This window comes from Rattus norvegicus, chromosome 16 (genome assembly GCF_021556685.1).
Source record: "Rattus norvegicus strain SHRSP/BbbUtx chromosome 16, alternate assembly SHRSP_T2T, whole genome shotgun sequence".
Lineage (NCBI taxonomy): Eukaryota > Metazoa > Chordata > Mammalia > Rodentia > Muridae > Rattus > Rattus norvegicus.
The window spans coordinates 32466239-32484252 of record NC_141549.1 but is presented as its reverse complement, the minus strand read 5'-3'; the positions used below and the strand labels follow the sequence as shown (position 1 = coordinate 32484252).

The 18014-nt window shown below is 34.7% G+C and overlaps 2 protein-coding genes across 6 annotated transcripts in view; one reads left to right on the top strand and one right to left on the bottom strand.

Moving 5' to 3' along the window:
- The window catches only part of Erich1 (glutamate-rich 1), a gene marked incomplete at its 5' end in the record, with an annotated part of 52793804 nt that overhangs the window by 51180111 nt on the left and 1595679 nt on the right, over positions 1 to 18014 (bottom strand).
- Positions 1 to 18014, top strand: part of Spock3 (SPARC/osteonectin, cwcv and kazal like domains proteoglycan 3) — a 426710-nt gene that overhangs the window by 400949 nt on the left and 7747 nt on the right. For all 6 annotated transcript variants that reach the window (XM_087588306.1, XM_087588307.1, XM_087588309.1 and 3 more), the window contains 2 exon segments: positions 1726 to 1845; positions 15385 to 15606. In XM_087588306.1, coding sequence (XP_087444432.1) covers positions 1726 to 1845; positions 15385 to 15606 — 342 coding nt within the window.

Here is an 18014-nt window from a genome sequence, read left to right as displayed (position 1 = left end):
GTCCATGGTCTGGGCTATGCACTGAATCCATGATGATGCCCTCTGAGCATATAACAGGCTGCCTCTGGGGATTCTGTTGCTGTCCCTGACCTGTACTGGTACTAGAGACTATGCTGAGGTCAATGGAACATGCTAATACTGTAGACAAAGAGCATGTTTGTGGCCCATGCTGTCACCAGATACCTGTGGAAGACCATGGATACTATAGAAGGAAGGATCTTCTACAGTGGTGTCAATGACAGCAAACTCACATTGAAAGAGACATAGAATACTATGACAACCCCTTCATCCAACCCCTGGAAAAGGAACAAACTAGATAGAAAGTCATTACAGAGAACTCTTAAAAATGTGATAAGGATGTTCTCAATAATAGATGGCTACTGGCAGGGGTAGGGGTGAGGAAGAACTCACTTTTCTTTACTAGTTACCTGGAGTTTGACCAGGCTCCAGTGACTGTATAGACAACACAAATTTGGTTTAATATTGTTTGTTGGCCTTTTGTTTTTTACTCTTTGGTGGGGGGGGGTAGGACATAAGGCTGAGGAGAACAGATCTTGGAGGAATGGGAGGTAAGGGTGATCAGCTGAATTATGGGAAATTTCCAAATAATCAATAAAAATATTATGTCAAAATAATTCTATGCTACCATAGCCAGGAATAATTGTGAAGATACAAGTTTGGAGGCCCAGCAGAACCAAGAAGCAATCTGTCTCAGGAAATGTAAGAAAACAATAAAATTAAAGTGAACTATGAGTTTCATTAAGGAAGAAGTCTTAGGGCATAGGGCTATTCCACCTTATGGAGTTATTTAAACCTGGTTAGATACTAAACATGAAAAGTGGCAAATTTGGGCCAACAATGCCCATTTGAATTGTGGAATTGCACTAAACCTCAGACCTTAAGTCAGTAAAATGTTTTCATAGTTTTTAGCTAAAACTCTTGGAATTTTTAACCTATTGTTTAGAGCGTCATCTAAGTGTTGAAATGACTAAACACATCAGTTAATAGAGGAAACCCCCAATTGAATGGGACAATTCCAGGGCTGAAGAACTGCAGGACTCATGAAAGATTCTCAGAGATTTCAAGTGAAGGTACCTTATCCAGTGAAAGTCTTCTGTCCTGTAGACTGAGTGGGCTTCGCAAAATAAGACTCCAATGAGCTCCTAGATCTGAGGTGCCTCTTTATTAGGCTGAGATTAAATTAACTGGGCATTTAACTGTTGCATAATTGTGAATAGAACCTGGCTTCCCACCTAGATTAGGCTGTCTGGGAAAGACAGTAAGATGAGAGAAAAGGTCAAAGGCAGACTGATAACAAAGTTTTCTTGATAGATATTGGTAGTGGTTTAGTTCCTAGACTAGTCTTAGAACTGCCTGCTAGTTAGCCTGATGCTTTCCTGGGTTTCACCACCGTGTGATAGATGCATTAAAAGGTAGCTTTAGAGATACAGACAGTGGGAAGAAAGGGAAGCTTGGTCAGACTTTCGGAGGGACCATGTTTCTTCATAGCAAGGGAGCATTTTCTCACACATTTTCTCATTCATTCACATAATGGCAAGAACACCTAAAGAGAATGGCGATGTGCAGCCTTTTATGGAGGCAGAAACACCTTTTATGGTCCACAAGGAAAACTAAAAGAAAAGTGTAGTCTTTCCAGAGGAAACCCTCAGGTGTCTTGCTACATTTTAATGTGATTAAACACTTATGTTATTTCTCTGTCTTTAGCCTGCAGTGACCTGGAATTCAGAGAAGTGGCAAACAGACTGCGAGACTGGTTCAAGGCGCTTCATGAGAGTGGAAGCCAGAACAAGAGGACAAAAGCATTGCTGAGGCCTGAGAGAAGCAGTAAGATTTTAAAATTGAATAGAGCTATATTATCTGGAGGACGGTGACCTAGATCCAGTGGCTGAACCTCTCAGAGTAAACACACTTGTCAACACTTATCCTTTACCTTGTGAGTTCAAGTCCCTATGGGCTACTTTTCAGGACGCTGTTTAGAACTGAAGAAAGGAAGAAGGAATAAAAGAAAGGAATTCCAAGGTCTCTATATAGGAGGATAAAATTAATAATTACATAGAGAACATAAGGAGACTCACCTGGATGTTGATGAAATGTTTAATTTGGTCCTGTCTGAAGTGGATAGATAAGTTCTCTAAAAGTCATTTGCACATAGAGTGCTTGGCTAGCATGGGATTTAGCATCTGTACCAGTTGTTACTTCCACCCATTGAGCAAATGTCCAATATCACAATTTTTGAGTCAAATTACAGTAAGTTATAATCAACACTGGCCAGGATGATGAACTCTGGCCAGGTCCATTCTGTGGTTTCCGGAAAATGGTGATTCAAATGGATCACATTTTATAGAGGCTTATAAGGTAAACCCATTAGGTACAAACATACATCTTGACATATTTCCTACTTATATACCTCCTAGTACATGTGATCAAGCATCCAGTTCAGGTGAGTAAACTTCTTTAAGGAAGTAAAAATTTTGGCTTGTTATCTTCATAGCCTCTTGCATTTTAGGACATATCTGTTCTTGGGCAAAGGGATTTTAACTTAGAGGCATTTTTGTCTATGGATCTCTTAGATACATTAATTAAAGCTTAAAACATATCTTTGGTTTTCAAGTAGAAAAACAATAGAACCAACACCCCAGTCCCCCAAAAAAGTCTTGAAAATTGCCAGTAGAAAAATAAAAAAGAGGTATTACTAGGGACAATTTTATGTTTCATTTATATGAAATTTATTTTTTATCTTTATATAGTATTCCTTTTCACTTTTATTTTTTTTACAGTCTACTCATTACTCCCTTCCTCCCAGTCTGCCCTCCCAAAATTGCTCATCCCACTCCTCCTCCTGCCCACACTCTGTCTCCAAGAGGAAGTTTCCTCCCTCTTATTTTTATTTAATGAATTTCAGAAGGATTTTGAAATATGGCTGAATATTTAAGAGGTCAGAAATTTTTTTTCTAAGAGGAAAGGGAAATATGGAGGAGCTAACCATATGAGTACTGTAGCTTAAGTAGCAAAAACACTTTCTGACATGCAACCCTCACTGTTTACCCTAATGATTATGAGAATCTGTTCTACTTAGGGCCATCAATATGGAGTTTCTGTCAAGATGACAGCAACATCACACAGTTGACTGAAATATTCATATTTTTGTGAAAATTTTTCCTTAGTATTTTTTTAATTAAGTCTTTTTCCTCATAAGCAAAACCTTGTGAATTTATGATTCTTAGTTTCTTGTTTTTCCTATTTTTCTTCTTGGATATTTTGTGTATTTACACTTCAAATGTTATCCCCTTTCCCCCCTTTCCCATACCCCCATCCATACCTCCTCCTGCTTCTATCATGATGTTTCCACTCCTACCCACCTATTCCCACCCACCCACTCCCACTTAAACATCATAGCATTCCCCTATACTTGGAAAATGAGCCTTCACAGGGCCAAGGGCTTCTCATTATATTGATGCCAGACATGACCTCCTCTGCTACATATGTGGCCAGAGCCATAGGTCCCTCCATGTGTAGAGTTTTACTGGTGGACTAGTCCCCAGGATCTCTGGGGGTATGGAGGGGTTCTTGTTGGTTGATATTTTTCTTCCTAAAAGATTGCAAACCCCTTAAGCTCCTTCAGTCCTTCTCTACCTTCACTATTGGTATCCTGTACTCAGTTCAATGGTTAGGTGCAAGCATCCTGATCTGTATCAGCAAGGCTCCAGCAGAGGCTCTCTCTTGTCAGCATGCACTTCACAGGATCCACAATAGTGTCTGGGTTTGGTGGCTACATATGGATGGATCCCCAGGTGTGGCAGTCTCTGGATGACCTTTCTTTCAGCCCCTGCTCCACCTTTTGTCTCTATATTTCCTCAGATGAGTACTTTGTTTCCCCTTCTAAGAAGGATTAAAAGCATCCATATTTTGGTAGTCCTTCTTGAGCTTCATATGGTTTATGAATTGTTTCTTGGGTATTCCAAGCTTTTAGGCTAATATCCACTTATCAGTGAGTGCATACCATGTGCGTTCTTTTGTGACTGAGTTATCTCACTCAGCATAATATATTCTAGTTCCATCCATTTGCCTAAGAATTTCATGAAGTCATTGTTTTTAATAGCTGAGTAGTACTCCATTGTGTAAATGTACCACATTTTCTGTATCCATTCCTCTGTTGAAGGATATCTGGGTTGTTTCCAGCTTCTGGCTATTATAAATGAGGCTGCTATGATACTAATGGATAGCATCATGTGTCCTTATTATATGTTGGAACATCTTTTGGGTTTATGCCCATGAGTGATATAACTGGGTCCTCAGGTAGTACTATGTCCAAATTTCTGAAGAATCTCCAGACTGATCTCCAGAGTGGTTGTATCAGCTTGCAATCCTACCAACAATGGAGGAGTGTTCCTCATTTCTCACATCATTGTCAGCATTTGCTGTTACTTGAGATTTTAATCTGATCTGACTGGTATGAGGTGCAATCTCAGTGTTGTTTTGATTTTCATTTCATTGTTGACTAAGGATGTTGAAGATTTCTTTAGGTACTTCTTGGCCATTCAATATTCTTCTGTTGAGAATCTCAGATCAAAGACAAAGTGATTATCAAGCAAGGTAAAGATCAAAGTGATCACACCAGGTAGCAATCAAACAAGACAATAAGGTCTCCATAGTGTCTGGGTCTGGGGCTATAACAGGATTATCAAGAGAAAAGCAAAGTCATACAGTCCTTGGCTGTGTTTACCTTGATCCTTGTATTAGCCCAAATGTGAATGTTCTTATCTGAGCCTACTTCTTTCAGCCCAGAATTTTGACAAATACTTGCCAAAATTTCTAGGAGTAGCTTTTCTGGTGTTGGGGTATCCAGTACTTGCTGTGGTGGGAGAACTGGGTTTCATTGATGGTGCCAGGTAGTCTTGATTTCTGTGGTTTATGTTCTTGTTCTTGCCTCTTGTCATCTGCTTATGTCTGGTGTTAGTTGTTCTTGCTGTCTCTGACTAGAGCTTTTCCCTCCTGTGGGCCTGTGAACTTGTGATCTTAGGAGTGAGAGCACTCCTGGGACACCAGCTTTCTCTGGCAGGTTTTGGGTTCAGAGTGCTGTGGGACAGTCTTAGTTCTAGGTACAGATGGAGACAGGAAGAGTCTGTCCCAGACTGCTCTGTGGTTCCTGTGCCCAGTGTGCTCCTGTTGGTTCCTCTTAGAGCTTCTGGGAGACCAGCTCTCTCTGGGCAGGATTTAGGTCCGAAGGGATGTGGGACAGCCTTAGCTCTGGGCACAGATGAAGACACGAATTGTCAAACCTCACTTTCTAACATTATTTAATACATGAGAAAAGTTAGTGACCCATAGAAATAGATTTTTCACTCTGAGAACATATATATTCATTTCTTCTCATGAATTTCAGAAATAAATTCCAGTATTTACCAACAGTATTTGAGTTTGGGTATAGTATACAATTTGGGGCAGTGTAAGTTGTTTTCTATCTTTCAGTGTGAATTTATTTTTGTAGTAATAACTAGTTACATCTGTTCCCTATCCTGAATAAAACTTCTGACTTATGGGAGGTCTTTCCATACCATTGGATATATTGATTCTTTAAAAAATTTGCTCTATAATAAACTATATGCAGTTAGAAATTAAGAACACAATTTGGTTTCATTTAGATATTTAATATGACAGTGAGAAGAATTCAGTTATTATGTTCCTTTTAATAATTAATTATGATAGTATCATAAAGTCTAGAAAAATATTCTGGAAAATTCTATGGCCTTTTAAGTATTTTATGCTTAATTTACAATATCATTTGAACGGGAGAAAAAATTTCAATTAACTTTGTAATTTCAATACAGAGAACATTTTAAATTTAGTGTTCTAGCAAGATAACATTTTGCTTTGTTTTAAAAATATATTTTATATAAATACTTAAACACTAAGCATCATTAACAAAAAATGTTTTATTAATTTTTTCTAACTCTCTATTTTAATATTTCATAATATATTTGAGTAATACAAAGTTTTATTTTGGCACAAATGGTATTTTTAGCAAAATAACATTTTGTATATCTCATATATAATTAATTTTCTGTAAGAGTCATACTTACATAAAATTTTAATTTTAGTATATTTTTACTTTATAAGGAAACATATGAGATGGATAATTATAAAGTATTAGGCATCAGCAATTTCAGTAGATTTTATGAATATACATTTTATACTTTTATAGCCATATGCTTCATTGCAGTATGTCTCTTTAATATGCTGAAATAAACATATTTATTCACAGAACCAAGTATGCACATTTCTGTTGGCCATAAAAAGAGGTAAAATATGTACGTTTAAATGTATGCCTTTGCATTTTGTCAGTTAAGAAATAGCCGATAGTTGGCTAGCCATTATAAGAATCTGATTCTAAATTAGTAAGGATTTTAAAATTATTTGATGTGAGCTTAATAAACCTAGCTACCTTTGGAATAAATTTTGTCAATCACTTTGATAACAATTATAATAAACAGGAGTAAATTTAATTTTGATGAATGTAATCAGTATTTTATAATATTCTTTTTCAAAATATCTCAAATTACCACAACATAAACTTACAATATCTGTTGTTCATTATAAAGCTACAAGTGCTTTAATTGAATTATATTAAACTAGTCTCTTTTGCCAACTCTTATTTAAATTATAGAATATAAATTTCAAAAAATTTGATTTATGATTCATATGAATATTTGAAAGCAATATTTTTATTTGGATTTTTTAAAGAATTGAAAAATATAATATATATATGTACCTCATATGTATCATATATGTATTTATTTGCAATAAAGTTTTCTTTAAGAGCTTTTATCTTATTTGATAATGTCATCTTCACATTTAATTTCACTTTCAATGCTTAAACATGTGTAAAACTGCTGGAAGAGAAATCCTTGTGCACACCTGTCTTTATATGTCGATCGATTCCAATATTCATGGTCTAAGGAAATCATGTCTATGGCTTAAAGTTAAACATGGCAGAGATGCTGACTGCATTTATGAAAAAATGGACACTTTCCATAACAAATAGTTTAATATAGGACTGTTACAGGAAGCACAATGTAAAAAAGGAAGATGCTAGCTTACCTTTAGTTTTCATTAACACTGTTGTTTCATATTGTTGTTTCAAATTCCTTTTGGTATTGCTGTTTCATGAATACAAGTAGATATTATTAGATAGAAATTAAAATTAGAAGTTGATGAAATTCATCCTTTTCTGTCCATAAAAATTTCTATTCATCTCTTTCAATGTATATATTTCCTTGTTAATATTAAGTATCTTAACGTAAATTGTGGTGTAACACTGAAAGAGTGGTTTACTGACTAAGCAGAGACAGAGAATAAACAAAAATATTATTTGTCATATTATTTATATGCCTTTGCATTTTGAGTTTGGGTATAGTATACAATTTTGTATCAGTCAAAGGTGATCTGTTGGACATGGCTCTCAGGAATAGAAAACTGAAGTAAAACCTTGTCCTGAGCCCCACACGTGAAGGTGTTTGTCTCCTTTAAGATATGATGAGACCCATGACTGTGAAGGTAACTAGGAATGAACTCGTTATGAGTGGTATGATTCTATAATAAATTAGGCTGGATTTAAAACCACCTGTGAGATACACCTCTTTGAAGGCTTTTTCAGAGATATTTAACTAAGAAAAAAATGTTCTATCCTGGATATTGGTTAAAGCTCTGAATAGAATATAAGAGTAAAGATAAGGAAGCTTAATTTAGCACATATCTTTAATTCTTCTTGCTGGAATACAGTCCTTAGCACATACCTCTTATCTCTCTTGCTGGAATATAGACATGCCCTAAGTTCATACCTTTAATACCCAACAATAAAGGTCAAATTACTTTGTAAAAGCAAATACCCATGCTTGAACGTGATATCTAATTGAGATTTCACAGAGTAGGATATGTCCAACACTCATGAGAAGAGAGAGGAAGGAGAGGCTATTTAAGAGAGAACAGGATACAAAGAGAGAGAGAATGTGGGGGAGGGGAGTTTTACCGGGATAGTTACAGAGAGACAGGTTGCAGAAAAGAGAACAAGCTAGACATGGGTAGACTGAAGAGACATAGAATAAGAAGAATCCAGAAATTAGAGCATATTAACAATGATAGCATAAGGCCAAGAGCAATTCTGTTGAGTTTGAGAGAGATGAGAGAGAGAGAGAGAGAGAGAGAGAGAGAGAGAGAGAGAGAGAGAGAGAGAGAGAGTCAGAGACAGATCACAAAGGTGGATTGAATCAGCTAGCTAGGAAAGGATTTTGAGATAGAAGAGCTGAATTAAATCAGCAAACCAGAGTTCAGAAAGAGCTAAAAGAGGTGACCTTATGCAGCAGCAGGTTTAAGAGGCTGAAAACATTCTAGGCCTAGATAAGAATGTGCAGAAGTTAGACACTTCCAGAACTAAGCTTAGGTTAGCAAAGTGAAGCACTAAACCTCAAAGACAACACTATCAACAGGAGGATAAAATTTACAATTACACTGCTAAGAGAGTTAGATGGACTCTTTGGCTTGCATCCCGGGCTGTGATGGACTGTGCCATTTATCTACACAGTGAAATGCACCGCTTTCTCCCACACCTTGCTTTTGGCACACACTTTGACACAAAATAAGAAAAATAACTAACTCAGTCATTGTACAGTACCCAGTAACAGGAGGACATGGCTCTCACGAATAGAAAACTGAAGTAAAACCTTGTCCTGAGCCTTACACATGAAGGTGTTTGTCTCCTTTAAAATATGATGAGATCCATGGATATGAATATGAAATGTGGTTTCATGAAGAATGGAGAAGTTGTTTGTGTGACTATCAATCAACATTCCTGAAAGTTTTACATGTATTACACATCTTCTTCTTATGACATAACTTAGAAACAGATAGTAATAGTAGATTTTTCCATTAAGACAATACTAGTTTGATGTTTAGTTGACCAAATATTATCAAAGCCTTTATATAAAGGATGGTAAGCCAATGTAGAAAGGAATCACTTTGAACCTAGACTACAATAAATATTTCCCAGTATTTGTTTAAATCAATGAAATGACAGTAATATATCTTTTAAAGACATGAAACAAATTGATAAAGATTTAAAAAAATCTTTAAGTTTCATATACAAAAAAGGCTTCATGTATATTGTTGGGATTCAATAGTCACCCACAAACCACACAAACACTGATCTCAGCCAGACAGGGATGGTTTATTGAACACACATCATAAGATTGATTAATCAAGGTCATAGCTCAGAATTAAGGGCTGAATCTATGACCCCAAATGTGTTTTCCTGTCAGCTTATAAAGGTTAAAACCGCAAAAACCACAGGTAGCTCATAAGCAGATACAGGAAGTGCTGCCTAGTGGTCAGCATTGACTTGAGCCATTTTACACATTTACAGTTGATATTGACCTTTAATTTGTTAGGTCCTGTGTAAACTTTTGTGCAATTTCTTAAGATTAACAAATCTCATAACAAACAGAACATAGCAGGGTATGTGATCAGCATGACCTTGCTCTGAGTCAAGTTATTTTTGAAGGCATATTACAGCAACAATATGAAATAGCTAGCAGGCGTGGAACAAAATGGCTACAGCTATACTGGGAGAGCAGGGCTCAACAAATATATATTGTTGGAATAAATCTCAACATAGTCACTAAAAATTAATGATTGTAGAAGGGCAATTGAATGATATAAACACTTTTATGGACATTAAAATATTCAGCTGAAAGAAAGAGATTCTTATGTATTACTGTGTTGTGATTACCAGTTTTTGAGGTCTCTGTAACTTTTATGTTTGAATTACATGCCAAATTTTGCTTTTATTTTTTAAAATTAAAAGAAGAAGTAATAGCAGAATTATACTGAGAATCTTTAAGGTAACTTTTAATGGAGTTTGTTTAGTACTATGAAAGGAATATGGAATTAATTTCCATTCTATCATCTTAGAACGGAGGGTAGAGATGAGCATCACATGCAAAATTCTCATATAAGCGCCTGACTCTCTGAATCGGATGATCTCTTATGTTGCTTCTTACCCACCAAATGTTCTTCACAGTGAGAGAAAATGATGGAATTACTTGCACCCCCAGGGTATACAAAGGCATTCTAATTTCTCACCGAGACGTTGCTCACTTTGTGTCATGCTGTCCTCACATTGAGAGGAAGATTGAATTCAGAATCAGATGGATTAAAATAATACCCCATTTTAATGAAATAGGAGCCTTCTAGGTATAACAGGAAGGTTCATCTACTGAAAACAAACATCTAAAGTTAGAAGATAAATTTTCTCTTCTCATTTCAAGTAATAAAATGAAACAACCAGATCATTGCTTATTTTCGTGTTTCTAATTATTGAGACATCTGGCAGCTTCTTCTTTTATTAGGACGATGTTGTAACTTTCTCTATAATGAAATTTAATTATGTACCATAGTGCTACTAAGGTATTATCCTAAAAAATGATATTGGAATTTTGATCGACACAATGTTTGAAAATATTGCTATTCTATGTATTTTAATGTATAATTATGAAGCAAATATGTATAGAATTTATTTAATGCAATGAAGCTATCACATTTCATTATTCCTTGGGAAATGACTACATTGGTTGCCTTGGCAGCACAGTAAACTCTAGTTAGATTTTGATCCTTAGAAACATTTAATATCAAACACTGGGAACTATTGTTACCACCAGCAAGTTGGAAATCCATAAGAAATAGATTTCTAATCACTGGCTGAATAAAACTTCTTCAGTCATGTTGTATTCTTAGCCAAAAAGGGAACTTTTCTCCTTAACTAAAATAGTTTGTTGTTTTCAGGTTAAATTTTAGTAAGAATCTGAACCTACCTTGAAGAAAGTGGCTAAAATTATACCTGATCTTTTCATCATCTGTAGCAATTAGGAGAATGAAAATCTAAAACAACTCCGAAATTTCTTCTTACCTTTGTCATAATGGCAAACATGGACAAGACAAACTACAACTTCAGAAAAAAATATGGAGTGTTTGACTACTAAGTATCTTGAAGTGTTCAATAATTAGTAGCTAAAACCAAAGGAATATATAAATTGAACATAAACCAAATAATTAAGAACAATAATAACTTGTAGAGATTTTTAAAGTAAAACAAAATGAGTCTATTCCTTGAACCAGATGCAAGGCAATAAATAACAATTAATTTTATGAAAATTCTTTTGAGACATGAATATGTTAAATTATTTTCAATATATCATAGGAAGAAACTATATTTAGTACTTCACACTTTGTTTATTTTAACTGGGCACTAACTTATTTATTTATTTTTTAATTTTATTTAATCTTCTTTTTTTAACAGTCCAGATTTTATCCCCCTTTCACATCCCATACCTCCTCTCCCCATCTCCATGAGGATATCCACACACTCCCACTCCTACCCCACTAGACCACTTCACTCCCTGGGGCCTCCTGTCTCTTGAAGCTTAGGTGCATTTTCTCTGACTAAGTAACAGACCCGGCAGTCCTCTGCTATATATGTGTTGGGGGCCTCATATACGTGTATGCTGCCTTGTTGGTGGCCAGTGAAGTAGAGATCTCGGGGATCCAGGTCAGTTGAGATTAATGGTCCTCCTACACTTCCTCCTCAGCTTCTTCCAGCTTTTCCCTCATTCAACCACAGGGGTCAGCATCGTTTGTCCATTGATTGGGTGTAAATATCTGCATCGGACTCTTTCAGCTGCTTGTTGGATCTTTTGGAGGGCTGTCATGATAGGGCTGGGCACTAATATATATGAAGAGAACTATTATATCTTTTATTAACATCATACATTCACTCAGTATAGGGTTAAAAAATATTTACAACAGGCTAACCACATAGGATTTTGTATAATATACGCATTCTCATAGCCTGCTTTTTTGGATAAATGAACTCATGAATTATACAGTGCTGAATTATACAGCATAGCATTCTATTGCTGTGAAGAGAAAGCATAACCAAAGCAGCTTATAGAAAAATATTTAATTAGCAGGGTAGTGCCTTATCATGCTGTAGGAGAGTAAGTTGCCAGCAGGTAGGCCTGGTGCTTGAGGAGAAGCTGAGAGCTACATCCTTAAGGGGAGACAGTAGGTAGAAAGAAAGTCACTGGATGTGGCCTAGAGTTTAGAAACCCCCAGATCTTAACTAGTGACACAACTTCTCTAACAAGGCCACACCTGCCAATGGTTTCAAGAAAGTTCTACTAACTGAAGATCAAGAACTTGAAATAGAAGCCTGCAGGCACAAGTATGTTGTGGTTACGTATTATATGTATCTATTTCAACCATATTGCTTCAGTTTATTTCATATTCTTTCATATCTATTTCCACGTTCATTACTTTGGAAGTACAATGTTATGGAAACTTTTTAGTATTTTATTCATATTTGTAAGAGCCTTACCTACCAAAAAAAAAAACAAAAACAAAAAAAAAAACAAAAAAACAAAATTAGTGATCATGGTGCTGTGTTTAAGAGCATTATACAAAGAAATCGTACTTCTGTTAATCAAATTTGACAGGATTTTACCTTATAAGTGATATGTTAGGATTATTTGTATTTTATTTAATTACTGACATGGTTTAATTGTAATTTTTTTTAGTAAATTTCTATTTTTTTAATTTTTTTCTTCTGTTTTCCTTTTTTTTTTTTCCTGACAGTGCCTTTTTTGGACCAGTCAAATATGTTTTATTATTTACTTGAATTATCTTTTGGCTTACATATATATATATATATATATATATATTCAAATTTATTTGTATGTCATACTTTATCATTTATTTTACTGTTCTGTTGCTATGATAAAACACCATGATCAAAACAACTTGGGGAGGAAAGAATTTATTTGACTTGCATATCCTGAGTGGCAGTCCACTGAGGGAAGTTGAGGTAGGAACTCATGGGAGGAACTCAAGGAGGCAGGGCCTGACATAGATCCATCGAAGGATACTGCTTACTGGCTTACTACCATGGCTTCCTCAACCTGTTCCTTTTCTTCTTTGTTTTTTCACTTTTTTCTTTTCCATTTTTTTGTACTTCTTAGGATTTAGGAGATGGGGTTTCTTTTTGTAATGGAGCCCTGGCTGTCTTGGAACTCACTCTGTAGACCAGGCTTACCTGGAACTCACCAAAAATTTTCTACCTCTGCTTCCCATGTGCTGGGATAAAGGTATTTGCCATCACATACTCAGCTTGTTTTCTTATACAGGACAACATGTCCCTGATAGTCTGTGTTCTCCTACATAAATCACTAAGCAAGACAATGTCCTACAGATTAGCCTACTTTCTAAAGGCACTTTCTTAATAGATGGTCTTCTTCCTGGCTATGACTAGTTGTGTCAAGTTGACAAAAAGTTGACCCATATACACACTAAATCGTCACATATTTTTCCATTGAATATATAATATAAGGCTTAAACTCACATTTTTGAGCAGTAGACTTGGTCATTGGTTGGAGAAACTTTCTTCAAAACCTGGTGACATGAATTTGATTACCAGGAATATGGTGGAAAGAATGAATCTATGTTACACTTTAAATGCGTTTACAATAAAGTCTTTTTTAATTTTATTTTTCTTGAATATTTTATGTATTTACATTCCAAATGTTATCCTCTTTCCCCTGTCTCCTTACCCCCTTCCCCTGCTTCTATGAGGATGTTCCCACTCCCACCCGCACACTCCAACCTCAACACCCTGGCAATACCCTTCATTGGGAAAATGAGACTTCACAGGACCAAGAGCTTTTCCTCCTATTGATGCTGGACAATGCCATCCAGTGCTACATATGTGGCTGGAGTCATGGGTCCCTCCATGTGTACTCATTGGTTGGTGGTTTACCAGAGCCTGGTAGCTCTGGTGGGGTCTGGTTGGTTGATATTGTGGTCCTTCCTATGGAGTGTATGCTGCTTCTTAAAAGTCTTCATTTTGTTTCTTTTAAATAGAGACAGATTTCTGCCCATTTCATATATTGTTTTTCATTCTATCTGAAAACATTTACATTTCAAACTGTATAATGCCATCTCTTTTAAGTAAAATCTTTCCTAGTTTTGTTATTTCAGAATAAATCATCCCATTTTTTTGAACATCTTGTCATTGTATCATAGTTTTGTGCTGAGAGACTTACTTTCTTATGGCATGAAATGACTTCCAATTATTTGTATCTGCCTACTACAGTTTGATTTCAGATCTGTGGTACTGTATCTTTATAGCTCAGTACTCAAGATATTCTCCCTAGTTTTTCCTAGCAATAGAATCATTTCATCTTTCACCTGTTCTTTGGGTAAAGTAGCAGGGTGTGATATTCATATCTTCTTAAAGAAATTAAGACATTAGGTGAATGTACCTTTATCATTTTTTTCTGAATCCATTTCTGATTCTCAATTTGCTTTTTCTGCCCATTTTCATGTGTTGTCTTCCTTTAGATCTTTCCCTGAGCCTGCAGGAAGATGTCCATCAAAGGGAATGAACTGGATTTCATTGGTTACTTATTCTCGTGGTAGTCCTTCTCAGTCTTTAGTAGCTTGTGAACAACCTTAATTGACTTCTTATTAGCTTGTGATGTATTTCATGTCTCATACAAGCAAGGACTCACATCCTCACTCTAGTTGGAGAAACTATATCTTTGTATAATTGGGAGTAATATTTTAATGGTTCAAATCACTGGTGGCATATAAAATATAGGACTCACTGCTTTAGTGAGATAAGTAGATGACTCATGTCTAACAATACATAACTCTCACACAATTCAGTCTGCCATTTCGTGAGCCTCACTATCCTCCAGTGCACACCATTGCCTCCCATTGTAGCACATTTGTAATTTTAAAAAATCACAAGAAGAGCTGAAGTCAGAATGAGTAATATTACATCGTGGCTCTTCTTTCTCATGTTAATAGCTGTGTGTGTCATGCTACATTCAAGAGAGTCTTACCAACACGGGGCAACAGGGAAACTATTATGTAGTATGCATCATTAATGCCTGTGTAGAAATAGAATTCTTCATTTCTTCATATGAATATGAGTTTTACCAGCTTTTGTTATTCAATAATATATTGCAATTTGTGAGAAGATTTGACAATGACTAGCATAAATAGTATATGATTGCAATACCACATGAATGATAACTGATTAGGAACAGATGTTATCTGGTTAATTAATCCTTATAACTAGAGATAGATATTTTTATGCTTAATGGATGTTTGAAAAAATTTCTTAAGTTGAAGTTGAAAGTTTTTCTTTTCTGACTACCCAGTAGTTTCCTTCTGCTCTTACACACTTCATTGAAAACTTTACTTTCTGCTGATGATATCTTGCATATAAGCTAATTCTGTTCTCTTTGCATGTAGGGTTTGATACCAGTATTTTGCCAATTTGCAAGGATTCACTTGGCTGGATGTTTAATAGACTTGATACAAACTACGACCTGTTATTGGACCAGTCAGAGCTTGGCAGCATTTACCTTGATAAGAATGAGCATTGCACCAAGGCGTTCTTCAACTCTTGTGATACATACAAGGACAGTTTGATATCTAACAATGAATGGTGCTACTGCTTCCAGAGACAGCAAGGTAAAAGATGAGGTTTCTGCGATGGAATTAGTTGGCCTGCATTTCAAATTTTATCTTTTCCCTCATAATAATAAAATATTAACACTACTCAATGCTTCACTCATTTTAGTAATTTTTCCAATTTGAATGCTTAATGAAAGAACAAATAGGCACTATACTGAACAAAATAATTGTGCTAAAGATACAAATATTCTAAATAAGATGGAAAATAGGAATTAATATTTTATATTAATGTATCTCATTATAGTTCCCATTATGAACCAGCAAGCAGTACATAGAGATATGAGAACATAGATAGTAAAAGTAATCATTGAAATTAATTTGCTATCTGGTTTGCCCACAGTGTAAAATAAATGGGGTTTTTATCACTATACTGTAGAGTTTTAATGTTCCATTTTGTGATCTTATTAAATGAGTTGCATGAACCACAGCATTCACTGTGAAGTTATTTTTACTCATTTTATTTTCAAAATTACTTAGTCTTTCAATCTTTCCAAAGTAGTTTAGCTTGTTAAAAATTTGCTAGTAAAAGAATATTCTAAAATCTGAAAGAAGTGAGACACGGGAAAAAGCAATTGTATTCTTTGTACACCTTTTAAAATAAATTATGCATTTTTAATTAAAATAAAATCATATCATATATTCCTTTTTTTTTTTTTTAGTTTTTCAACCCCTCCAAGACACCCCTTCCAATACTTCTAAATTTAGGATTTTACTTCCAGAATGAATGTTATACATTAAACACACACAGGGGAAAGCACCTAAGCATGCTCACATTATGTTCCAAATGTGGAAAACTAAGGAATCATTAGGAGAGTGCTAATGGAATAAGCTGGAAATAAGGTTGATATGGTAGAGCTAGTACTGAAAGCACTTTCTAAACTTGATGACAGCATAAAGAATGGACAAGGTTTTGAAACTATAGATATTATTAACATACCTCATGTGAAATTATAAAAAGTGCTTTGCTAACTCAATCACGTACATTTAGTAATATTTCAAAAATTAGGGAGGAAATAATTGCCTACACATTGATAAGAAGTGAATCAAATGCAGGTTTAGCTCAGAAGAGGTCTTACCTATCTGTAAATCACTTTAAGTAAAAAAATAAATAAGTAAAAAATTGGGTGACTGAGGAAGTCAGGAGATTCTGAAAGGATCTAGGAGCAAGAAAACCATAATGTAAAATATTTTCTTTAATAAAAAAATCTAATTCCAATGAAAAAAGCCAAAAAATGCAACACTGAATTGCTTCATTAAATGTTTTAAATTGCACACTTTATCAATTCACATTGCTGACTTGATTACATATGCACTTAATGTAATGAGGCACTCCCTCACATGACAGTTTAGTCATTGATACTAGTACACTTCAAAGAGTAAGATACAAATTCAAGTAATTATCATTAAAATGTGCTTGCTCATATTTTCCCATTCTTTTAACATTTGCCATTTTGGTTTCGTTGTTTGTTATGTCTTTCGTGTTCATTTATGAACATTGAAAAATACACATAAATGAACATACATGTGTATTCTACAAAGCTGACTTCATTGAGCCTGAGGGTGATTGGTGGATATGCTGGTCCAAAAATGTGTAAAGGAATATTTAATATTGTATGAAAGTATGTTTGAATTTAAAGTAGTAAATATTTAGCTTGAAAGATAATACATATTTTAAAAACTCAGTCAAACGTGGCTATGATTTCAGGTACACCTAAGCAAAAATTTCCATATTTCTGGTGTGAAAATAAAGGAATTCCTTTCTCCTTTACAGTACATTAAAGAATTCTTTTTAGTAAAATTAGAAAGTTTAGCTAATGCCATAGCAGTAAGTTCATGAGACAAAAAGTTTTATGGGATATATTAGTATATCTTAATGTATATTCTTTATTTTAAGGAGAAGTTCAGTTGCATCAATTTAAAGATAAACTACCATCAAGTAGTTATTTAGCTTCTAAAAACAAATTATTGTTTCTCACTTTTAATTTCTTTGATAGGATATTTTAGGCTTCACGTACTGACATTGAACATATACAGCTTATGCATGTTATTTTCTTTCTTCTTACTATACCTTTAAATAATTTAATTACTTTGCAATTTTCAGAGTAAATAATTTTAAAAGATTTGAATTGTATAGTGTATTTCCCCCTTGTTCCTGGAAGCATGCAGTGAAGAAAAATAAGAATTATTTTGACATTTTATTATCCTTTGACAGCTATAATACTTTTTTGGTCTCTATCTATCTCAAAGACAAAAATCATTCATTTTTTTCTGGTGACATTTGCTTATATTTTGAGCAAGTATTTTAATGCTAAATTTCAATAATACATAATGCATTACACCTATATAGAATATTCAAAGTTTCTACGTATGTTTTCACTTAAATCATTGATTGTAAATATTAACAC